This window comes from Nerophis lumbriciformis, linkage group LG11 (assembly GCF_033978685.3).
Source record: "Nerophis lumbriciformis linkage group LG11, RoL_Nlum_v2.1, whole genome shotgun sequence".
Lineage (NCBI taxonomy): Eukaryota > Metazoa > Chordata > Actinopteri > Syngnathiformes > Syngnathidae > Nerophis > Nerophis lumbriciformis.
This window is the reverse complement of record NC_084558.2, coordinates 28,108,985-28,134,756: the sequence shown is the minus strand read 5'-3', so window position 1 is coordinate 28,134,756 and position 25,772 is coordinate 28,108,985. Positions and strand designations below refer to the sequence as shown.

The 25,772-nt window shown below is 40.2% G+C and overlaps 1 protein-coding gene and 1 long non-coding RNA gene across 2 annotated transcripts; one reads left to right on the top strand and one right to left on the bottom strand.

The window, feature by feature from the left end:
- Positions 1-5,697: 5,697 nt before the first annotated feature.
- On the top strand, positions 5,698-25,500 carry hey1 (hes-related family bHLH transcription factor with YRPW motif 1). The gene is made up of 6 exons (XM_061966925.1): positions 5,698-5,776; positions 22,135-22,410; positions 22,493-22,568; positions 22,635-22,718; positions 22,795-22,876; positions 24,392-25,500. Exons 2-6 carry the CDS (start codon positions 22,232-22,234, stop codon positions 24,982-24,984), a joined length of 1,014 nt encoding a protein of 337 aa, XP_061822909.1. The 5' UTR covers positions 5,698-5,776; positions 22,135-22,231; the 3' UTR covers positions 24,985-25,500.
- Positions 11,452-18,198, bottom strand: LOC133610062 (uncharacterized). Its single transcript, XR_009815827.1, has 5 exons — positions 18,140-18,198; positions 17,347-17,463; positions 16,816-16,969; positions 16,595-16,691; positions 11,452-12,642 (listed from the first exon to the last, which is right to left on the bottom strand). It is a non-coding gene; the product is annotated as an uncharacterized lncRNA (long non-coding RNA).
- Positions 25,501-25,772: the final 272 nt, after the last annotated feature.

Below are 25,772 nucleotides of genomic sequence, written 5' to 3'. Positions count from 1 at the left end.
AAATGTCAAACGTTAAAAGCTGTTCAGGCTCGTTATGGAATTAGCGAGGGAAGGGGAGGGATTGGACTTTGGCGTGAACGTGCGGCGCCTTTTTTTTTTTTTTTTTTTTTACAAGACTTCAAGCCTAACAGTTGTGATGGTTCCCAACATGGTGGAGACACTTTTTGGCAAGAAAAGTAGCGTCGCAGTACCTGAAGGGTACCTATGACTGCCCCTCAGCTTGTAACTGAGACATAACTTCATTTCAATGTGTAATTGCTTCGTGGTATTGCTACACCAGAGGGTCTCAAACTTTTCTTTTTTTTACCAAGAACCATCTCAGAAAACATTTGGCTCTCCAAGTACCACCATAATGCCCAACATTATGGTGGTAACAAGAAAGTTTGATCATATTACGCCTATACTGGCTCACCTGCACTGGCTTCCTGTGCACTTAAGATGTGACTTTAAGGTTTTACTACTTACGTATAAAATACTACACGGTCTAGCTCCGTCCTATCTTGTCGATTGCATTGTACCATATGTCCCGGCAAGAAATCTGCGTTCAAAGAACTCCGGCTTATTAGTGATTCCCAGAGCCCAAAAAAAGTCTGCGGGCTATAGAGCGTTTTCTATTCGGGCTCCAGTACTATGGAATGCCCTCCCGGTAACAATTAGAGATGCTACCTCAGTAGAAGCATTTAAGTCCCATCTTAAAACTCATTTGTATACTCTAGCCTTTAAATAGCCCCCCTGTTAGACCAGTTGATCTGCCGTTTCTTTTCTTTTCTCCTCTGCTCCCCTTTTCCTTGAGGGGGGGGGCACAGGTCCGGTGGCCATGGATGAAGTGCTGGCTGTCCAGAGTCGGGACCCGGGGTGGACCGCTCGCCTGTGCATCGGCTGGGAACATCTCTGCGCTGCTGACCCGTCTCCGCTCGGGATGGTGTCCTGCTGGCCCCACTATGGACTGGACTCTTACTATTATGTTGGATCCACTATGGACTGGACTCTCACAATATTATGTCAGACCCACTCGACATCCATTGCTTTCGGTCTCCCCTAGAGGGGGGGGGGGGGTTACCCACATATGCGGTCCTCTCCAAGGTTTCTCATAGTCATTCACATCGACGTCCCACTGGGGTGAGTTTTCCTTGCCCGTATGTGGGCTTTGTACCGAGGATGTCGTTGTGGCTTGTGCAGCCCTTTGAGACACTTGTGATTTAGGGCTATATAAATAAAGATTGATTGATTGATTGATTAAAATACAGTAGCACAGTAGGGCTAAGTAGTCATTAAAAACAAGGCATATGTCATGATCCGTGGCCCGGATCATGTTTTGTTATTTTCTGTTAGTTTTGGACACCCTTAGGTCCTGTTTGTGCACCTCTGGGTTTGTTTTAGTTTCCATGGGGATTAATTGGGTTCACCTGCCTCTGGTTAGTGGTCGGCACGCTCACCTGTTGTCGACCACTAATCAGAGAGCTATTTATTCACCTCTCTCGCCACACTCGTCCTGGCTTCATTGTTTGCTGTACGCAACAGGTTACGTTGATATTTCTTGGCTTCTAATTTATGCCAAGTTTGTACGATCGGCACGTTTTCCCTTCTACGTGTTTTCTGTTTTTGGTACGTGTTTTGAAGATTAAATCATGTTCCTACCTGCACGCCTTGTCCGGAGTGGTCCGTCTGCATCCCGGGGGAACGAACCCCGCAGTAAGCTTTGACCCCCCCGCCGTGACAGCAGAGGTATATTTAATATTTTTAGCCACAGTTTGAACAGTAACACTGTGCTTGAATATAGGAAAATAAAACCGTTTTTTAAGCGAGTGATTATTTGGTATCCCACTAGATCAGGGGTGTCAAACGTACGGCCCGAGGGCCGCATCAGGCCCGCGAACAGGTTTTATCCGGCCCGCGGGATGAGTTTGCTAAGTATAAAAATGAGCCTGAATTTTTTGAATGAAAAAACTGCTGTTCTAAATGTGTCCACTGGATGTCGCAACAGCAATTTTTTGTATCTTTGTAGATGATGCTACATATGTACAAAATAAACCACATGTTGTTAGTACATCAGTCAGGGAAAATGATCAAACTACATAAATAAAATCCTGTAATTCGATTTTGATATCATTTTTTTCATTATGATTGATTTAAAATTATCACCAATGTGTTGACTGATGAACATTATCACATAATTTACTCAGAAAATATAAATAACGACAAATAAATTATTAACCGCAACATGCAAGTGTAAAAAAAACCCAACAGCATTATGATTTGTACATTTGTGCTCGTTCTATTTTTAAACAAAGAAAACAATCTGAAGTTTTCTTTATTTTTAAGTTATCGTGCCGTGATTTTACCAGTCCGGCCCACTTGGGAGTAGATTTTTCTCCATATGGCCCCCCATCTAAAATGAGTTTGACACCCCTGCACGAGATGGAGCCCGCGTACCACAGAATACCTGCACTACACAGTTGACTGCCCATTTGTTATGATATATATTTTTACTAACAAATCGATGGATAACTTGCTCAAGGAATCATAGGTCAAGGAGACAAGTGCACTGGCATTTTAATTTACAAACCCCATCATTGTACAAACTTCCCGATTTATGAACCTCAAGCCGACTAAAAATATACTTTGGTGTACAAACCTTGTCTCCATGTATGAAAATGTCCATCCACCCAGACATTTTGTGCCTGGCACCACATCCATAATGGGCGGGCTGATCTATTCCCGGTGCTCATTCAGTCTTAGCTACTTTTATACTTGGTTTACTTTTTTAATGTTTTTTAATCTTTTTTTTTTTTTTTTACGAAATATTTTCTCATTTTGCTAGCTCAATATGAGTCCAAAGCATGCAATGGACAAGCGATGTGTGGTTTGAAACAATCAGGAAGTATCCACAGCGTTGTCGACACTGCCTTATTCCGCACTTGCCCTTTTTTCCGCTGTACGCAAAGTGGATTTTTTTATTTTTTATTCCTACTCCTTTTTAGTGACCTGGCTGTTAAAGTGTGTGTGTGTGAGTGTGTGTGTGTGTGTGTGTGTGTGTGTGTGTGTGTGTGTGTGTGTGTGTGTGTGTGTGTGTGTGTGTGTGTGTGTGTGTGTGTGTGTGTGTGTGCAAATGAAGATAGTTGAGCTCTTTGTTGTTGTTTTGACTTTGTTATTGAACATGAAGTTGATCCATCACTCCCTTATTATATTTGTTTGATATGATATACAGTACTGTATTGCACTTTTTATTGTGTTCAACATATACAAACGTTTGCTTAAATATAGACTTTTGTCAAAACTATCTATTCATATTCACATAAATTCTTAAGGAGAAATTTGCTTCAATATACAAACTTTTCTATTTACGAACCCTGTTCAAGAACCAATTAAGTGGTGGTTCCACTGTAGATATTTAGGTGTTTTTGATGCCAAGTATATATTCTGACATGATCAGGTCATATTACAGTTTCAAATGTATGCAATTCCATGAAGTTATTTTTCTTTTGCACGCGAGCAATCTCAATCTCCAATTAAGATAAAAGTCACCTTGTGCTCTTTGCTCTTGTCCACTTTCACTTGCTTTAGTCGCTACTCTGGCCGCACAGCAGACCGCTTCACCCACTCCAGACACCAGGCGCCCCCGAACCCTCTCAAATCAAAGCAGCGAGAGTCAGAGGACGCCCCCAGCAGGTAGTGTGTGTTCTCCCTCCCATCCACCTGTCCCACTCAGCTATCAAGTGTTCCAGACGTGAGGGATGAGGGGGATTAGACGGCCGCTTGGAACATCACAGACGTATTTTCTTCTTACGAAAAAAAAAAGAAAACCCACACAGATGTGATGTTTGAAACGTCAACGGCTGCTCAGCCAGTCTGTTGTCTGGAACGGTCTGCCACAGGTGCCCCACCAGAACACCCCCTCCCCTTTTTTCTACATGAACTCACAGCTCAACTTACTGTATTTGATGTATTCACTTTAAATGACACAGATGGCCGGCTCACTTGATTCAACAATAAACAGCAATGTTTTTAAACCATTATTCTTATATTCATGTAAATGTAAAATAGATTAAATAATATAAATCATTAAATAATGCAAATAATTAATATAAGTAAATATGATTAAAGTATTAATAAATGCATTAATAATATATTTTTAATATTTATACATTTTATTATTTTGACATTAAAGTAGGTGATTTCCCCATCAGTATTTTTAAACCCTTATTGTAATATATCTTTCAAATAAATGTATTAATAAATATAGTAAAATAATTAAATTAGGGTTATTTAAGTGAACAATTATATATTTTTAAATCGTCACAAAAGTAGGTGACTTCCCTGTCGGTATTTTTAAACCACTTTTAACTTTTGTTTAGTTATTTCAAGTACTATTTTATGTTAAATATCCATCCATCCATCCTTCGGGGTCGCGGGGGGCGCTGGAGCCTATCTCAGCTACAATCGGGCGGAAGGCGGGGTACACCCTGGACAAGTCCCCACCTCATCACAGGGCCAACACAGATAGACAGACAACATTCACACTCACATTCACACACTAGGGCCAATTTAGTGTTGCCAATCAACCTATCCCCAGGTGCATGTCTTTGGAGGTGGGAGGAAGCCGGAGTACCCGGAGAGAACCCACACAGTCACGGGGAGAACATGCAAACTCCACACAGAAAGATCCCGAGGCCGGGATTGAACTCACGACTACTCAGGACCTTCGTATTGTGAGGCAGACGCACTAACCCCTCTTCCACCGTGCTGCCCTATGTTAAATATATTACTTTAAATTACATTACTTCAATAGATTAATTATAAATAATTTTTTTTTCAATATATGTTTTTATTGCAAATGTTTATTATTTAAAAAATGTAAAGAAGATGTTTGTGAGGTGATGATCACTCTTCTTTTATAATATTTTTTTAGTAGAATTTTCTACAAGACACACTAATTAATTTAAAGTGTGTCTTTGTGTTCCTATTTTTTATCCATCAATGTTATGAAAATAAGTTTTTTTCCACGGTAATAATATTGCATTGTAAGTGCAACACGGCAGCCATCTTTGTGGAGTTGGCCCTTGTAATGGAATGTAGCGCTTTTGAGGTTTTTTTTACATGATATCATTTCTTATTCTCCAAAGACATGCACCTGGGGATAGGTTGATTGGCAACACTAAATTGGCCCTAGTGTGTGATTGTGAGTGTGAATGTTGTCTAAAGTTAAAGTTAAAGTACCAATGATTGTCACACACACACGAGGTGTGGCGAAATTATTCTCTGCATTTGACCCATCACCCTTGATCACCCCCTGGGAGGTGAGGGGAGCAGTGAGCAGCAGCGGTGGCCGCGCCCGTGAATCATTTTTGGTGATTTAACCCCCAATTCCAACCCTTGATGCTGAGTGCCAAGCAGGGATGTGTCTATCTGTGTTGACCCTGCGATGAGGTGGCGACTTGTCCAGGGTGTACCCCGCCTTCCGCCCGATTGCAGCTGAGATCCAGAAAATGGATGGATGGATGGATAATTTCTTATTCTCATGAAAAATGTCAAAACTAAAAGGCTCTAACAGGTTGTTTATGTCAGCATAGTCGTGGTGGGGACATGCCTGTTGGGGTACGAGGCACAGAATAGTGTCAGTGGGTCAACTTCGACACTTTTTTCACAACTTGTGTGCGTGTGTGTGTGTGTGTGTGTCTGTGTCACCAGGCCAAACAAGTCAAGAGAACTGCTAACAGGGGAAGCAACAAGGGCAAACAAAGACACCACATCCAAACCTTCACAAAGGACAATACTGGTAAAGGTCTCACACACACACACACACGCAAACGTCAAGGCACAATAGCGGGGTGTCGCTCACGTCTCAGAGCAGGATTATCCGCTGCTTCCTTTCGCTGTTCCTCAAAACAATGACAAGCCTCCACATATTGTTTGGGTTTTGCCTGACGCTAACCCGGCAGACGCCTTCACTTTAGCACATTAGCATTTCTCGCCAATTTGTTGCCATTTGTCGCTTTTGTTTATTGTGCGATATTGCTGTTGATTACACAACAATTGCCTGCATTTTTGAAAATTATGCTTTTGTGCGTTTAATGCTTACATTTTGAAAACAACAGGTTGAAACATCTTGTTTCAAAAGTGACATCTCCATCTGTTCTGCAATGCAAATTAAAATGACAGTGTTGTCATGTGATATCACAAACCCCAAAACCAGTGAAGTTGGCACGTTGTGTAAATAAAAACAGAATGCAATGATTCGCTAATCCTTTTCAACCTATATTCAATTGAATAGACTGCAAAGACAAGATACTGGAAAACTTTGTTATTTTTTGCAAATATTAGCTCATTTGGAATTTGATGACTGCAACATGTTTCAAAAAAGCTGGCAAAAGTAGCAAAGAAGACTGACAAATTATTGATCCACAAGGGAAATTCTCCCACACAGTAGCTCAGTTGCAAAGGATGGAAAGGGTAAGAATGGAAAGGATAATGCACACAAAGGCACAAAAAGAGGGCAAAAACAAACGGTATAAAGTAGACTAAAAATGCATCCAAGCAACGTAATCATGAACGCCCCTGCTTATTCCAGCATGGCTTCATAGCAAAAGAGTGCGGGTACTAGACTGGCCTGCCTGTAGTCCAGACCTGTCTCCTATTGAAAATGTGTGAAGTGTCAAATACCACAATGGAGACCCCAGACTGTTGAACAAGCAAGAATGGGAAATAATTATAATTCCACCTGAAAAGCTTCAAAAATGTGTCTCCTCAGTTCCCAAACATTTACTGAGTGTTGTTAAAAGGAAAGGCCATGTAACACAGTGGTAAAAATGCCCCTGTGCCAACTTGTTTGCAATGTGTTGCTACCATTAAATTCTAAGTTAATGATTATTTGCAAAAATAAATTAAGTTTCTTAGTTCGAACAATAAATATCTTGTCTTTGCAGTCTATTTAATTGAATATAAGTTGAAAAGGATTTGCAAATCATTGTATTCTGTTTTTATTTACAAATTACACAACATGCCAACTTCACTGGTTTTGGGTTTTCTACAATTTTTGCAGGTTTCTTTTAGTGCCAAAACTGTTGGCGCATTGCAAAAATCGCCAGAACCAGTTCACTGCTTGTCGAACTCAATAGCCTTTTTCCTTAGAAACTAATTAGCATTAGCTCTTCAGCAATTGCACTTGTTTTGCTTTTTTACTTACATGACGTTGTTTTTGATCATTGTGTCCTTTTACCATTAGCTACAGGGAAGCGCCGTAGGTTTTTTTTCTTAGCGCTTATTTTTTTTGCTGTAAATTCCGAAAAAAAAGTTCGGACAACATGCAGACATTTTTGTGTGTGATTGTTTTGACAACGTTGTTGTCATCTATACGGTATATTCTGACATCATAACCCGAACTGTTACAGTTTACAGAAAATGCCAAATTGCTATATCGCAGAATTATTTTTTTTTTTTTTACCTTGTGCCCTAAAATACCTAACGAACAACAACACCCCACAGATGTCGGATGTGCACAACATCCAGCACAGATAATTATTGAAATCCTTGTTGTACAATTACTTTCAGCACAACAGTAGTTGTCTTGCCGACAAGCGCTACCCCCAAAAGGTGGAAAAATAGCGGCGTTTACAGGCCCTGGCAAATGACGACTAATTACACCCCTTATTTGTAACGTTTGTTTTGCTGTTGAGGCGACTTCCTAAACGTCATCCATCAGCGTCGCTCTGTCATCATGGCCGCCCGGCGTCACTCGTCAGTCATGCAGACGCAAGGCTGGCTTTTTTTTTTTTTTTTTTGCAGGAAGTTCAAACCCAAACAAACAAAGCACCTGATGATGACATGTGTGGGCTTTTTTCTTCCTAAACTCATTAAATGGTCTGGTTCCGGGCCAAATGATGGTATGACATATTTTGTAAAAGTTCTCATGGGAACTATTAAGAAAAATATAAGAACCAAGATCAGATCCAAGCGCAGTTTTCACTAAAACCAGGATTGTTTTTGGGCCTGAGTGCGAGATTCAAGTTGGTGGCCTGATTTCCAAAGGAAGGGGGTGGTTGGGGGTGGGGGAACGAGTTGGGCGTCCATCCCTCCCTCACCTTCAAAGGCCCCCCTCCACCCCTGAAAGGCCCGACTAATCACAACATGTGATGAGACCGCTTAGAACAAAGACGAAGGGGCAGAAAATAACAGCGTGGGAACTCTGGGTGAACTTGAAATACAACAAATGAACACAACACAGACCCCCCCCCCCCCCCACCACCACCACCACCACAACCCCCACCCTCTCACTGCCCTGCCGTACTCGCCCCTCCCTTCTCCCCTCCGCCCTACCTACACGTACTAATGTGGATGCACACCTGTGTTTATTGTGACAAGAGATTCAGGTTGCACCGCCTCGCACATGCATGAGCGTGACTCTCTCTGCACACACACACACACACACACACACACACACACATATACACACACACACAGTCTCAACAGTGAGATGAAAAGGGTCGCCTAAATGCTTCCTTTCATTATAGGAGGCCTTCTTGATTATTATTGCCACTTCATTTGCCTCGTAAGGTCTCATGCTGGAGCTGTTCCTAATCATTTGGTTGTCTTGTTTATTGTTGAACGAATATTTTGCTGACACTGTCAGCCTCTTTAAAACAGCCAGTTCTCCAAATACACTCTTGCATTTGAATCTCATACGTTGTTGAATGAAGACATTGCTGACAGTGTCAGTCAAAACTGAGCATCTTTGAATCAAAATGGCCAGTTTTTCAATGAAACTTTTGAATTGAATCTCAGATTTTTTTAAATGAAACCTTAAGAAGAGCATCTTAAAAATAAATACCGTAAATAAAGTACAATGAAATTGTAACAATATAATAAATCTCACATTTTGAATGAAACCCTTACTGACAGTGTCAGTCAAAACTGAACATCCTTAGATTAAAATTGACAATTTTTCAATGGAACTCTTGTATTGAATCCCGCATTTTTGGAATGAAGCCCTGAAATGAGCATCTTTAAAATAAAACGACCAGTTTCTTAATGGAATGCTTTTATTGAATCTCACATTTTGAATAAACCCTTGCTGACAGTGTCAGTCAAAACTGAACATCTTTAGAATAAAATGGCCAGTTTTTCAATGGAACTTTTGTATTGAGTCTCACATTTTTTTTAATGAAACCCTAAACTGAGCATCTTTAGTTTAAAACGACCAGCTTTTCGATGGAAGTCTTGAATTAAATCTCACATTGTGAATGAAACCCTCACTGACAGTGTCAGTCAAAATTAAAAATATAGTAATTTTTCAATAGAATTATTGTATTGAATATTTTTTTTAATGAACACTCTGCTGACAGTGTCAGTCAAAACTGAGTAGAGGTGGGGGAAATAATCGATTTTTAGATTAATCGCAATTCGGACGTGGACAATTATAAAATCGATTAGTAAACGTCAATAATTAAGAATTGATTTATTTATTGTAAACAATGTAATGCAGACCGTATGTAAAATTTGGCTGGATTTAGCTAGCCACCTCACCGAGAGATCCAACCAGGGCATTTATGTTCCAGTTTTACACACATTTAATACAACATAATAAATGTGATGGTGATTAATGTAAGTGTTTCTTATTACAAATGCACTGTTTTTAAATGTTGCAAGTGATAAACACTTATTTAGTGAAATGAAAAAATATATAAAACTGCATCAATTTATATAAAGATGCATCAATAATAGATTTTTTATCGAATCGTAGCTCCTGAATCGAAATTGTAATCGTATCGTGAGGTGCCCAAAAGATTCCCAACTCTAAAACTGAGCATCTCTAATTCAAAACAGCCAGTTTTTCAATTGAACTTTTGTATTGAATCCCATATATTTTTGAATGGAACCCAGTCAGAACTGAACATTAAAACACAGTTTTTCAGATGAAATATTGCACTGAATCACACTGTAATAATAATAATAATAATAATAATAATCATCATTGGTGCCATGTCAAAACTGAGCATCTAAAGGAGCAATAAGCAACTATACAACTTTCATAAAATAGTTTCATATTTTTGAGGATGATACATGGACTTACAACTAGTTGAATGACTGTCTGTCATGGCCTAAGGGGGTCTGTATCACTTTCACTGGCACTTAGCAACTTTGAGGAGGGTGGTAGGAACCCTGCCACACAAAAAACTACAAATATGCAGACTGCTTTATGACATACAGTATGTCCCTTCCTCCTTTTCCCATTCGTTACAAAGACGGAAGTCGATGCGAACGCCTACGTGCAATTACTGCTGTCATGGCTGAAGCTGTAAAACAACAACAAATGAAAGTTTTGTCTTAGGGGACAAAAAAAAAAGAAAAAGGGAGGCTACCCGGATAAAAGGTCAGTCAAGGCCCGGCTTTCACTCGCTGGCATTAGCTCAAAGATGAGGAGGGATTTCAGACCGATGATGTCTTGGCTCTGTTCCTGCTGAACTAGTAAGTGACTTTCAATGCTCAAATCAAAATGCTAATGTTAGTTGTCGGAAACTAAAATAAATAGCCACCAGCTCGTTAGTCCGCAGTTCCACATTGACACGACCAGCCACGCAACAAACTTAAAAGTATTGTATAAAGAAAAGATGACTGCAAACGGCAAATATAAAGTTTGAGTAAAATATGTAGTAGGTTCCTCCTGTGGAAAGATCATCATACTGAATCATTGTGGTATTATTGTGTCAGTTTATATGTACGTGACATTAGTTTCTGACGATTTACGACGCCATGCGCTGGTCCTCTTGGGAAATGTGGTCTTCCTTCAGGCAAAACACTACTTTGGTCCACTGGCGCCGCCAAAATCAACCAAGACTGAGAGTTGTTAAGTGGGGCTTTAAAATTGCCAGTTTTTTAATGAATGTCTCAAGTTGGATTTCGTCTTAATAATCACGATACTGTCTAATGAAACCCTTGCAGACAATCTCAATCAAAGCTGAGCATCTTTTCCTTTAAAATGGTTGATTTTTTTATGAAAGTTTTATAATGCCTGCTCAGTGGCCTAGTGGTTAGCAGTGTTGGGACTAACTGTAACGCCGTTAGTTTCAGCGGTAACTAGTAATCTAACGCGTTATTTCTTATATTCAGTAACTCAGTTACCGTTACTACATGATGCGTTACTGCGTTATTTTACGTTATTTTTTATGTATTATCGGCTAGAAACAGAAGATCTGAGTGTGTTTTATTGCAGCGCTGCAGTGTCGTCCTTCTGAATCTCTTGTGTCACAAGAGGCGTGCTTTGTGTGTGTCTGGGTGTGGGTGTGGGTGTGGGAAGGGGAGGGAAGGGGGGGGGGGGGGGGGGTGCGCGATACAAGGTAAACCGTTGGCCAACCAAAAAGTAACCACAGAACACTACATTTATTTATTAGTGTTCTGTGGTTACTTTTTGGTTGGCCAAGCGGACGTGACGACAGGCTGTCCTCACTCAGGCTGGAAATTGGGAGAAATTTGGGAGAATGGTTGTCCCGGGGAGAGGCACTGAAATTCAGGAGGGTTGGCAAGTATGAGATATTCTCACTTCTTTTCTTTTGTGGAGCACAAAGAAAAGAAAATTTTAGTTAAATGTAAGTTGTGTCTTGGATCAAAGATCCCGTCTACTGCCCAAAACAACAATTCAAATCTGCCTGGTTAGGCTTTGTGTATGTCACGTGTGCCTTCCTTAGGTGAAGCCAGGTTTACAGCTATGTTGTTATTAGGCTGTTTGTTACTTATGTATGTTATGTTGCAGCTATTTAAAATAGTTTTGTCAATTTGTTCTGGCCTAAAATAAATTGGCCCTTTGAAACATATCTTTGTCTTTGTGTGTTGTATGTAGACCACATTGCTTAGCAGAGTTCAGTGATACAAATGCATGTCAAGTTGATCAACACATTGTATTATTCTCCAGTGCAATAACAGTACTGAAATGAAGGCTAAAAGGGCATTAATGGGAGCTTTAAAAAAAAAAAAAAGTAGAAGAGGTGTCCGCCCTGAGATCGGTAGGTCGTGAGTTCAAACCCTGGCCAAGTCATACCAAAGACTATAAAAATGGGACCCATTACCTCCCTGCTTGGCACTCAGCATCAAGGTTGGAATTGGGGGTTAAATCACCAAAATTATTCCTGGGCGCGGCCACCGCTGCTGCTCACTACTCCCCTCACCTCCCAGGTGGTGAGGGTGATGGGTCAAATGCAGAGGATAATCTCACCACACCTAGTGTGTGCAATCATTGGTACTTGAACTTTAACTTTTTAATAAAAGTCACATGACGTTAACATGAGACCCCCGAACCCTTTCTGTTGTATACAAACACTGAATGGAACTGTTTGGGGTCCTTCATCCTAGATCTGAGGATGATGATGATGATGTGGAACCTCCAGGGTGTTTGGGTGAGGAGGCAGGCAGGGAGGGATGGTGGTAGTGGGTAGCTTCCTCTGGCTGCGGTGGCGCTCCCGTCTCCGCTGCTGGGCTGAGTCGGGATTGGATTACAGGTTCACACGCTGCCTGCAGACCTCCCGTCTACCAATTGCTCCATTCATTGCAGTGCGGGGACGGCCCGCCGGCCCCTGATTGGTTATCAGCGCCGGTCGGGGGAACTTTCCCACGGCCAACGCGTGCTGACAGCCGGCCAGCCACTCCTCATCATCGCTACGCACACGCAAACACACACACGCACACATGCGCACACACGTACGGGGAGGGAGGGGTCAGAAAGGCATGGACAGAAAGTCTATTGGACCGCTGTCAAAGTTTCTCCAAAGATCCTCAATGCATGAGGAAGATGTGTCACTCTTTGACTTTTCAAGTCTCACAATTCTAGCTTTTTTTGCTTCAGGCCCTAAAACACAGCAGCCCGCTCCTGTCACACAGAGGATCTTTGACTAATGTTTTTATAATAGGTACTAAAAAAAACAGAGTGGCATGTCACATAGAAGATCTTTAACTAAAGTTTGTGTAATAGGTTCTAAAAAAAAAAAAAGCAGAGTGGCATTTCACACAGAGAATCTTTGACCAGTGTTTTGTTATAGGTCCTAAAAAAACCCCCAGAAGAATGGTCCTGTCACTTAGAGGATCTTTTTCTAACTTTCTTTGCAGCATGCGTTTTTGAAGTTGACTTACTGTATGTGCTAAAAAAAAAAACAGCAGTGTTCCAGTCATATAGAAGGATCTTTGACCTATGTTTTTGCTGTAGGTCCTTAAAAACAGCACAGCAATCTTGACATATAGAAGATAATTCACTAATGTTGTTGCATTAGGTCCATAAAAACTAAGGGTTTCTGTCATAGAGAGGATCTTTGACTTATGTTTTTGCAGGAGGTCCTTGAAAACAGCAGATCGTTACTGTCATACAGAGCATCTGCGGCTGGTGTTTTTGCTGTAGTTCTAAAAACACAGCATGTCACTTTTGCTGTAAAGACGATCTTTGACTAACATTTTTTTTCTTTAGGTCCTTAAAAATAGTAGAAGTTTCTGTCATATAGAGCAGTGCTTTTCAACCTTTTTTGAGCCAAGGCACATTTTTTTCATAAAAAAAATACAGAGGCAAACCACCAGCAGAAAAGGTTAAAAAATGTAACCACCAGGTTGTCGTGCCTTATTTTGAGTTTGTTGTTGTTTCCTGTGTGTATTGCTTTAGTTTCTGTCTTGCGCTATTATTTTGGTGACGTTTCCTGTTTTGTTGGTGTTCTCCTGTAGCAGCTTCACGCCTTCCTTTGAGCGCTATTACCCGCCCCTGCTTTGTTTTCACAATCAAGACTATCTAAGCTGTGCGTACGCTATCCTTCTTTGAGGGGACATTGTTGATTGTCATGTCATGTACGGGATGTGCTTTGTGGACGCCGTCTTTGCTCCACACGCTGTAAGTTTTTGCTGTCGTCCAGCATTCTGTTTTTGTTGACTTTGTAGTCAGTTCAGTTTTACTTTTGTTTTACATAGCCATCCCTATGCTTCAATGCCTTTTCCTAGCGGGACTTGCCTTTTGTTGATTTTTGGTTTAAGCGTTACATACCTTTTTACCTGCACGCTGTCTCCCGCTGTGCTCTGCCTATTGGGATCACGACAAACCATCCTCGACGCGTTCCGACTTCTACAAAGCAATGAACTACCTGCTGCCACCTACTGATATGGAGTATTACATGGTTACCCTGCCAAGCTCTACACAGCACAGGCACTAGACAACGGCACATTATTATGATTATTGATTTGCAAAACATATTTTTTGGACCAATTAGGTGAAGTTGCATAATTTCCCACGGCACACCAGACAATATATCACGGCACTAGTGTGCCGCGGCACAGTGATTGGAAATCACTGATATAGAGGATATTTGACCTATTTTTTTTCAGTAGATCCTTGAAAACAGCAGAATACTCTTGTTATATAGATCATCTTTGACTTATGCTTTTTGCAATAAGTCCTAAAAACAATAAGTGTTTCTGTTATAGAGGATCTTTGACTAGGGCTTTTGTAGTAGGTCTATGGGCCTGATTTACTAAAGGTTTACGTGCACTAAAACATGTGCTAACCTGATAGCACACGCAAAGCTGATCTACTAAACGTGTGCAAAGTCGATTGCGTCTGTTAAAGGGAAGTACACTTTTTTTTTTTAAATTTTGCCCATCGTTCACAATCATTATGAGAGACAAGAACAAACATGTCTTTTTTTTAAAATAATTTTAATATTGGCGACTTTTCCCAGGTGTACTCCGCCTTCCGCCCGAATGCAGCTGGAATAGGCTCCTTATCTTTTTGAAGCTGAACATACGAAGGATGAACTCCTGCTTTTAGAAGCGAGCATGAAGGAAGAGTGAGACGTTGGAGCAGACGGTAGCCGAGAGAGTGAGGGGAAAGTGACGACTCTAAAAATGTGGAACTTGGAGCCAAGTTATGTTGACATAAATGGACTGCTTACCCAAATAAACCGGAAAAAACGTCCCCAGCCAGCTAGACAAAACGCATAACTGTCCATATAATGAGTCACACTTTAAATATTGATCATGATACACGCAGCACACCAGGCTTGTTATTACAACTACAGTACATACACTGTCTGGCTCGCTGTGTACAAACAAAATATGAAATGTGGGCTAATACTTTACAGATACTGTAATATGATTGTTCATGTTTTTCATTCAGTACAGATTGGTGTCCTATCACAGTGCTGTGCATTGCAAACTCAAACGCATTTTGTGTTGACTTAGAAGCTAGCTTATCTCTTTTCATAGTTAGCTTTTACGACGAATACCGTATGCTAGAAAAAGAGTTCCTCAGTGTTCGCTCTTACAATAACAATGTCGCTACAGCTTGGTTATTATACAGGTTACGGGAGGTAAATTAAGTATTGTTGACGGTTTTTGAATGCATTTTGAAGAGACTGCAACAATAAAAAAAAAAAACGTATGTCTTCTTGTCTCTCATAAGGATTGTGAACGATCGTCAAAATTCCCCCCAAAAAAGTGCAGTTGCCCTTTAAGTGAGAGGAATAAGGGGTGCCATCTATTTTGCGTCGCTGTCTTATTATTATGCTAAATATAAACTGATCATCAAAAGACCCACCAATCTGGGAAGAGAAAATGCAAATAATGCGGCACACGCAATGTGATTTATCAAAACTCATCAACGTTTTAGCACGAGTCAGAAGGACGTGCAAACGGACAGTTCCAGAATTGGTGCTTGCGCTGCATAGACGAGAATCCTCTGTCTGATGTGTGTGGTCAACATTTTGGTGGACGGTCAGAAATAAAAATATTAGACATACCATCTGTTCATTAATTTTTTTTCATATAATTTTATAGCTGCTATGTGACTTATGGAGCTGAATTCAATTGATGCGTTTTGGCGCCTTGTTAATTATGCATTTTCTTGCGTTTTTGTAATTCCAGACGCACAAATGCGCTGGTGATACGATCCACAGCCTCACACACAGAATGTGAAAGAAAAAGTAAAGTGTCAGAAAGTGTCAGTGTGCATGTTTCTGATGTCTAACATGCAAATCAGAAGAGGTGTTACAGATTCTAGATGTGTCCTGCTGCACACTGTAAAAACTGTTGCCTAGATCGAACTCAATAAAAATAAGGCAACATTTTCCAAGCAATTTTTGTTAGTTTAGTCAACTAATTGGTATTTTGAGTAAGTAGAACTTAATAATATGCATTTCGATTTATGCAAAAAGATTAAGTTGCGTTTACAGAAAAAGCCAAGAAATTGAGTAAAATCAATGTAAAAAAACATCAGCATATTAAACACACAAGACTTAATTAAAATAAGTAACATTTAAATGAAAAAATAATTTTTGTACTCAATTTTATTAATTTTGACCAAGAGAGAGAGAGAGAGAGAGAGAGAGAGAGTAAATGTTTTAATGCTTGTTTAAGGGGAGTATTTTTTGTTTGCATTGTTTTTTTAGGGCAAACAGAAACACGAGACAGAAAGGCATCACTATGTGGTGCTATGCTAATTGGCTATCCTGGGGCTCTTGCCAACTAGCTGCATGCTCAACCTCCACCTGACAACTGCTGGTTCAGTCAGTTCACATAAAAGTAAACCCAATTTAAGCTTGTACATCAGACTGATCCAAACCTGCTTTTAAACAATACTTACAGTAGTCAGAGATTAGCTCCTGTCCACTCTCTCCCACGTACTCTATGAGGCATCTCACAGTCACATCTCTCTTCTTCACTGCAGAGGCACTTGGGTCCTAGAGTTCAGAGAATAATAATAAATAAATGAATTTTGTTGGCAATTTTACTCCAAATCTGTGATACCGTTATTAGAGCATGATTACAGATTCAGTTTAAACTTTTAAACCACTTTTAACCCACCTGTATCAGTTCCATCAACAAGTTCTTGATGCGCTGCAGTCACTCCTCCTTTTGCACTGAAGAGCTCCAGGAGTTTTGGCGTATACCTGTCCAGTTGTGACATAAATGTTGATTCCAGTGGAACAGCAGTGCACCTTCGGAACGCTTCATTAATCTGTAAGACAGCAAATGTTGACCATTACTGATATTAAGGGTATTAGTATACATTTTCAGGCAAAAAGTGAGTCTAGTATGTCATGTCCAAGTCACAATGGAAACTTGGTCAGGAAAAATAGAATGATAATAGAATAGAATAGAATAGAATAGAAGATATTCTACGAGTCGGTGGTGGCAGGCGCCTTCTTGTATGCCGTGGCCTGCTGGGGCAGCGGGCTGAGAGCGAGGGACGCAAACAGACTGGACAAGTTGGTAGAGAAGGCCAGTAACGTGGTGGGAGTGGAGCTAGACTCTCTGGCGGTGGTGTCAGAGAGGAGAAGTCTAGCATCTTGACAGATGAGAGCAAAGGGATGTATACGAGCATGGGCAACCTACATGAATGCAAGGCAAAGAATTGCTGTGTCCAAAGGTCCCATGGTGCAGTCTGTAATGCTTTAAAATGTCACTCTTGGTTGGTACAACAGTGCTGCACAACTTACAGGGCCATCCCATCTGTCATTGGAGAGAGAGAACAAAAAAGACAAGTTATGGTTCATGTCTAACCTCTTGGATATATAAGCCTGATGAGAGCCCTTTATATCTGTTTTTTTACACCCTAATATACTCATTTGCAGTATTTCCTCTAGATTTTTTTGTAGCCCTGGTGGTCTAAGTTGGTAACCTAGCAACAGTAGGGGGTCTGGGGGCATGCCCCCACGGAAGAAAAATTTGAAAATGTACCCTTTAAATGGTGACTACTGATGAGATTTTTTAGGGGGTGGGGGGTGTTGAGATTGAGACTTACACAATGAGTGTTATTCTTACAAGAGTAGCGTTTTGCCTAGGAGTGTGCATGGACAGCAGGTCTGAGGGGGCTTCAGATAGCTCTGTCAAGTGTACCTAGCTAGCAACTTTGAATGCAAGCTAGTTAAGCAGCTTTAATGTGGCTGCTTATAAACTGAAGAATAAAATATTAAACTACCACGCAAAGAAAACGCTAATTATAAACTTCACAGCTATAAACAATGTTTGGTTGAAGTTAATGAGCTGTTGGAGGTAAGAGCACATTCGAAATGGCGGTCGGCGGGAAAAGTAGTAAACTAAATATAACATTGAACCATGCTTTTGAAAATGTATACATTTAAATCCTGGCAAATACTGACTTTGAACAATATAAATTGTTACTTACATGAGTTCAGTAAAGTGTTTTCCTTGGACTCCGTGAAGAAACGTGTCTGGGCTTGTTCTTCCACAGCTGCATGCAGGTGGGCGGGTCCAGACGTTTTAGGTCTGATATAAACCTTTGAACTGAGTTTTACTAAATCAATTTATGTTGGAAGTCCAATAAAATTAATTTTATCACATAAAAAATTAAGTTACGAAAACATTCACACTTTTTACTTATAGATAACTCAAAAACTCTAAAAATAAAAATAAATTGATTTATTGGAATAAATCTACTTTTAAAAATAAAGTAGAATGGACAATACCACTGAAAGAGTTTTTACAGTGTGGTTCAACACATTGCACACATAAAAGTGAAGAAAATGACCAAAAGCGCATGTGGTCAAAGCCCCTATGCACACAAAATCCTCATTTAAATAACCCCTTTTCAATTTTCACAGGCAACACGCCCTTTATCGTACACGCTATTTAATTTTTTTTGGATACGGTGTCTAGCGCGTGGTGTTCAGGCCCTAAGTGTCCCTGTCATATACTGTAGATGATATTATACGTACATTTTTGCAGGAGGACCTTAAAAAATAGCAGATCGTTCCTGCCATACAGCAGATCTTTGACTGGTGTTTTCGCTGCAGCACAGCACTCTTGTCATTTAGAGGATCTTTGACTTACATTTTTGCTGTAGGTCCCTAAAAATAATCAAGAGATTTTTGTCATATTTAAGATCTTTGACTTGTGTTTTTGCAGTAGGTTCTCAAAAAAGTAGAACACCCTTGTCACAAAGCTTACGCTTACGCTTTTTGAAATAGGTTCCAAGGGCCGGATTTACTGAAATCCAAATACCACGCTGTAATCAGCAATCTATAAAATAGCATGTACTATTAGTGGGCATGTTGTGTGCAATTTACTAAGACTGCGTGTGCAATTGTAAAGTGATGCAGACCGCCTTTTTACTGCACATTCAAGTTATCATGCTACTACCTGGGGCGTTTTGCTATATTTTTAAACAAGCACCACTTTTTATGGGCATTTTAGAAGTAGTCCTGCAGTGCATCTACATGGACACCACTTTTTTTTTCTTTATCGTTTTTTACCACTGAAGGTGCATAGGAGAGAGGATGCACTTACTCCCCTCCAAACACAAAAATGCATACTTCAAGAAGTTTTTTTCATATCAGAAATATTTAAAGAATATATATAAAAATATACCAACAGACACCAAAGTGTATCAATTGAATTTGTTTTAATCAGCCCCTTACGTCCTCCAGCAGCTATAAAATGATTTTGCTGAATAGATGATGTGTCTAATATTTTTTATTTCTACAGTCCAAAATGTTGACACACACATATAGGACGGAGGATTCTCTGCTGTCCATCGTCTGTCTGTGCAGCGCAAACACTGATCCTGCAGCCGTGTGGAAGTTTCGACATCCTTCTGACACGTGCTAAACAAAATGCAAAATAGTGCTCGCAAAATGGTGATGAGTGTTGATAAATCACATCGTGCGTGCTAAAATCTGTAAAATGTTGGTAACATAAAACCAATAAAATGTTAGTAACATTAAAAAAATAAAATGTAATTAACATAAAAACTATAAAACATTAATGATATAAAAACTATTAAATGTTAATACCATAAAACTATAACATGTTAAAAATATAAAAACATTAAAATGTTAGTAACATAAAAACTATAAAACGTTAATACCATAAAACTATAACATGTTAATAACATAAAAACAAAACATTATTAACATACAAAAATAAAACGTTAATACATAAAACTATAACATGTTAATAACATAAAAACAATAAAACATTATTAACATACAAACTGTAAAACATTAATGACATAAAAACTATAAAACGTTGGTAAAATTAAAACAATAAAATGTTAATAACATAAAACTACAAAACAATGACATAAAAACTATAAAACGTTAGTAAAATAAAAACTATAAAACATTAATGACATAAAAACTATAAAACATGAATGACATAAAAACTATAAAACATTATTAACATAAAACTATAAAACATTAATAATTTAAAAACTATAAAATGTTAGAAACATAAAATATTTTATTTGCATCTTCTCTCTGTATTGTGGGTGTTTAATAGATCAGCATATATTTTGCATATTAATAAAGACAGAGACGCAAAATAGATTGCACGCCTTATTCTGCTCACTTAACAGACGCAGACGCAGTGCTTTTTGCACACGTTTAGTAGATCAGCTTTGTGTGTGCTATCAGGTTTGCACGTGTTTTTGTACACGCAAAACCTTTAGTAAATCTGGCCCATTGTGTTCCTGTCATACAGAGGATCGTTGACGTCGTCAATCCTAAAAAACAGCGAGTGCTTCTGTCATATAGACTAGAGGATCTTTGGCTTACATTTTTGCAGAAGGTCCTTAAAAACAGTGAGTGTTCTTGTTATATAGATGACCTTTAACTTGTGTTTTTTGCGGTCAGTCCTTAAAAACAGCAGAACACTCCTTTCATATAGAGGACCTTTGGCTTACATTTTTGCAGAAGGTCCTTAAAAACAGTTGGTGCTTGCTGTCATATAGATGATCTTTGACTTGTGTTTTTTGCGGTCGGTCCTTAAAAACAGCAGAACACTCCTGTCATAGAGAGGATCGTTGACGTCGCCAATCCTAAAAAACAGCAAGTGCTTCTGTCGTATAGACGATCTTTGGCTTACAATTTTGCAGAAGGTCCCTAAAAACAGTAAGTGTGCCTGTTACATAGATGATCTTTGACTTGTGTTTTTTGCGATCGGTCATTGAAAACAGCAGAACACTCCTGTCCTATAGAGGATCCTTGGCTTACATTTTTGCAGAAGGTCCTAAAAAACAGTAGGTGTTTCTATTATATAGATGATCTTTGACTTTTGTGTTTTGCGGTCGGTCCTTGAAAACAGCAGAACACTCCTGTCACATAGAGGATTGTTGACGTCGTCAAGCCTAAAAAACAGCAAGTGCTTCCGCCATATAGAGGATCTTTGGCTTACAATTTTGCAGAAGGTCCTTAAAAACAGTAAGTGTTCCTGTTACATAGATGATCTTTGACTTGTGTTTTTTGCGGTCGGTCCTTCAAAACAGCAGAACATTCCTGTCATATAGAGGATCGTTGACGTCGTCAATCCTGAAAAACAGCGAGTGCTTCTGTCATATAGGGGATCTTTGGCTTACATTTTTGCAGAAGGTTCTTAAAAACAGTAGGTGTTCCTGTCATATAGATGATCTTTGACTTGTGTGTTTTGCGGTCGGTCCTTAAAAACAGCAGAACACTCCTGTCCTATAGAGCAGTGGTGCCCAACCTTTTTGTAACTGCGGACCGGTCAACGCTTGAAAATTTGGGGGGAGAAATTTTTTGTTGTTGGTTTTTTTTCATAAAAAAATACAATCATGTGTGCTTACGGACTGTATCCCTGCAGACTGTATTGATATATATTGATATATAATGTAGGAACCAGAATATTAATAACAGAAAGAAACAACCCTTTTGTGTGAATGGGGGAGGGAGGTTTTTTGGGTTGGTGCACTAATTGTAAGTGTATCTTGTGTTTTTTATGTTGATTTAATAAAAAATAAAAAATAAATATATATATATATGTATATGTATTTTATTTTTTATTTTTTTCTTGTGCGGCCCGGTACCAATCGATCCACGGACCGGTACCGGGCCACGGCCCGGTGGTTGTGCACCACTGCTATAGAGGATAGTTGGCTTACATTTTTGCAGAAGGTCCTAAAAAAACAGTAGGTGTCTGCTCTCATATAGAGGATCTTTGAGTTGTTTATTTCTTTTGCAGTAGTTCCTTAAGAAGAGCAAATGCTCCAACACAATAGAGAATCTTTGACTAATGTTTTGGCCTTATTGTAACCTCATAAGGTGTTTTACTAACGTTTAGTGGTACTATTGTACTATAGCACAGTATATTAAAGTACAGTGTATATTAAAGAACCTGTCTAAGACCTCTTCACTGTCCTCTCAGACTCGGTGGCGCTGGTGTCAACCGCGCTGTCAATCAAACGCTTCGCCGCCCCGTGATTGGCTGCCCGGCTTTCTCGGCCCCGCCCCCCTGCGTTGAAATGACACCGTGGGAAAGGCGAGCGCGTCAAAGCCGAGCAAACTTTTTGGCGGCGCGCATCAGCGAAGTGACGGAGGAAGGATTATTGTCAGACATGAAGAGGAACCACGACTTTAGCTCGTCGGACAGCGAGCTGGACGACGCCATCGAGGTGGAGAAGGAGAGCGCGGATGAGAATGGGTGCGTTTGTTTGCTGCATCTTTGCACTCCTCCGTGTGGAGTCAACTTGAAAGTAACGTCAAGTTATTGCCTTTTCTTTCAGGAATATTCGCTCTCCTCTCGGCTCCATGTCGCCTACCACTTCCACTCAGGTGCAGGCGAGGAAGAGGCGACGAGGAGTAAGTCAAGCATTGCAACTTGAAATGTCATCTTTACTTAATGAAACTCTACTCTTTCATGTTAAGATCATTGAGAAACGTCGTCGTGACAGAATCAACAACAGCCTCAGTGAGCTGCGCAGACTTGTGCCCAGCGCCTTTGAGAAGCAGGTACATGTTCTAATAACACATAATCATACTTTATTTTATTTTTTTATTGATCAATGCATCGCTGCATTATTTTAAGGGTTCTGCCAAGTTGGAAAAAGCGGAGATTTTGCAGATGACTGTGGACCACCTGAAGATGCTTCATGCTGCTGGAGGCAAAGGTGAGGAAAACATATTTTTACTCCTTATAGCATTATTATTTATGTTTATTTATGTCATCGTGGGTGATTTAACTAGATGTAATGTTAAAAGTATGTGTGACAATTGAAAGAGAATTCATTTTTAAAACTGCTGTTTAATGTTGCTGTTTACCATGAATTGATTAACGCGGACCCCGACTTAAACAAGTTGAAAAACTTATTGGGGTGTTACCATTTAGTGGTCAATTGTACGGAATATGTACTGTACTGTGCAATCTACTAATAAAAGTTTCAATCAATCAATCAATCAATCAAAAAATAAATTAACTTAAAGTGACAAACAAAAGTGAGGTATTATTCTGCCTGTGAGCAGGGTCGCCCCTAGATACATTGGGACCCCCCCCCCTCCCCCCACACACACACAAACACCATTTTTTTTACAATTTTCTTTTTAAGTAAAATTATTTTTAGATTATTTTAAATCAAGTTTAAATTTAATTTGATGCATTTTTTATTACAATTTTGTTTTTAAGTGAAATTATTTTTAGATTTTTTTAAATCAAGTCTAAATTGAATTTGATGCATGTTCTACTAAAGGTGCACAAAAAACAAAGTCATTGATTGTAATTAACACATAAATATCTTGCTGGCACATTAAGGGAGGGGATTTGATCCCAGAATGTCAGCACTAAAGCTGTGCACCGTGGGGAACGTTGAGAATGTGAGGGGAATATTCCATTATATTTAAATCAGTGACGGAGCAGGAAGGGGCTAGTGTGCAGCGAGACTTCATATGAAGCGCCCTGTTATTTTTTAACTGACATTTTTGTATGCTTATTCACAAAGAACACCCCCGCCTTATGGCGCCTGATCTGCTTTTTGGGAGGGGCAGCCAAAAATGAAAATGTCAAATTTAATTCAACTAATTCAATCATTTTACGTTAAGAATTTACGTTAATGACTGATTTTGTAACTTTTTAAAATGTGTCCATCAGATGGCGCTATTTTTCTTATTATTACTTCTGTTTTATCTATTTTTTTTTTTCAGCCGGTGTTATAGGGTAAAAAAAAATCTACAATATATTTCAAAGTCCATATTTTTATTTCAAACAGAAGACTTTTGAAAGACTGGATTGTTTTAAATGAAAAAATATATGTATTTGATATTTTTACTGCACTTTTTGGAGAGCTGACTCATTTTGCCTTGAGGACCTCAAGTGTGACTTTGTTTTTGATCTGACACAAAAAAATACAATTCATGTTGATGCCAATAATTGTCAAATATCAGGGTCTAATAATCAAATATTCCTTTAAATGTATTTCATGGAAATTCATAAAGTTTTCAAACAAAACTTGAGTTTTTAGAAGCTTCATAGTAAAAATCCACAAAAAACTGCGTATTTGTCAGACTGCAGTATTCTAAAAGTGTCTCTTTTAAAGTGAAAAATATGAACATGACGTTTGTATTACAGTTTTTGGTCATTAGAGTAAAAAAGTCCACTTCCTCTGCCCCCCTCCCCTCCTGCCCCTTTTCAGGGTTCTTTGACGCCCACGCCCTGGCCATGGATTACCGCGGTTTGGGTTTCAGGGAGTGCCTGGCGGAGGCGGCCCGCTATCTCAGCATCATGGAGGGTCTGGACAACACCGACCCCCTGAGGATCCGCCTGGTGTCGCACCTCAACAGCTACGCCAGCCAGCGCGAGGCGGGCCTCAACCACCTATCGTGGGGTTCCGCCTTCGGGTCGCCGCCCGCCCACCTGACCCACCCGCTCCTCCTGCGCCAGCAGGCCGCCCCCCTAGCCCCGCCTCGGAGCGTCAGCAGCAGCCCCCTGTCGTCGTCCTCTTCCTCCTCGTCCCCCGCAGAGACACACCCGGCAGGTCGGCGCAGCGCAAGTGGCACCCCTCACTCGGACCAAGCACCTGTGCGCGCCTCGTCCGTGGTCCCCGCCCCCGTTCTCCACCCGACCAAGCTCTCCGCTCCCCTCCTTTCATCAATTTCCGCGTTCCCTTTCCCATTCGGCGCCTTCCCGCTCATCTCCCCCGTCGCCGCCCTCAGCCCCCCGGCCCCGACGACACCCACTGTGGGCAAACCATACAGACCCTGGGGGATGGAGATCGGAGCTTTTTGACTGGCACTCACGCAATCCATGTATAGACTCACGAAGCCCAGCTGAGCTGGACTCCTGCTAAAAAAAATGCTATTTTTTTTCGTATTTCTTGTGTTTTTATGAGGGGGCGCTGCCCTTTAAGCAGAGTGATTTATCCTGTCCATTGATGCCCACCTGCCCCCACTTGTCTTCTTTAAAGGACTTGTGAGGCGATCAGGAATGACTTTTCCAGATGGTCAAGCGGTCGTGTGTCAATCCCTACCCCCACCCGCCCAAAACCACCATCCCACCCTTTTGTTTTCCCTTTCAGCTGAGTCTCGGTGCCCCCCACCCCAGACCCACCCTTGCACTGAGAACCTTTGACAGCAGTTTATAGGGTGGAATAAACACAAACCAGGTGTTGCGTTAGCGCCGACACAACACACACAAACAACCAAAAACCACCTGTAAAGATACTATCTAGTTTGTATTTTCTAGCGTCATCTCTTGCTGCCGGTGCTTCATGACATCTTCCCTCAATAAACAATCTCTGATAAATCTTCTGTGTGATCTTGTTTGCCATCAGAAGACAACAAGGCGACAGTTCTCTCTCTCTCTCTGTCTCTCTCTGGTGTCCACACAGGAAGCCATTAACAAGGAGGGGATATCCTGGACAATAGCAGCCCCCACTGTGCAACCACCGCGTGGGAACAAGCTAAGAAAGAAAATAATAGAGAAAAAACAGCCACCAGATTTGATACACCTGCACAACTACGAAACATTTCAATCACATTAAATCCCTTTGAATTTGAGCTTTTTTGGTTTGTTTT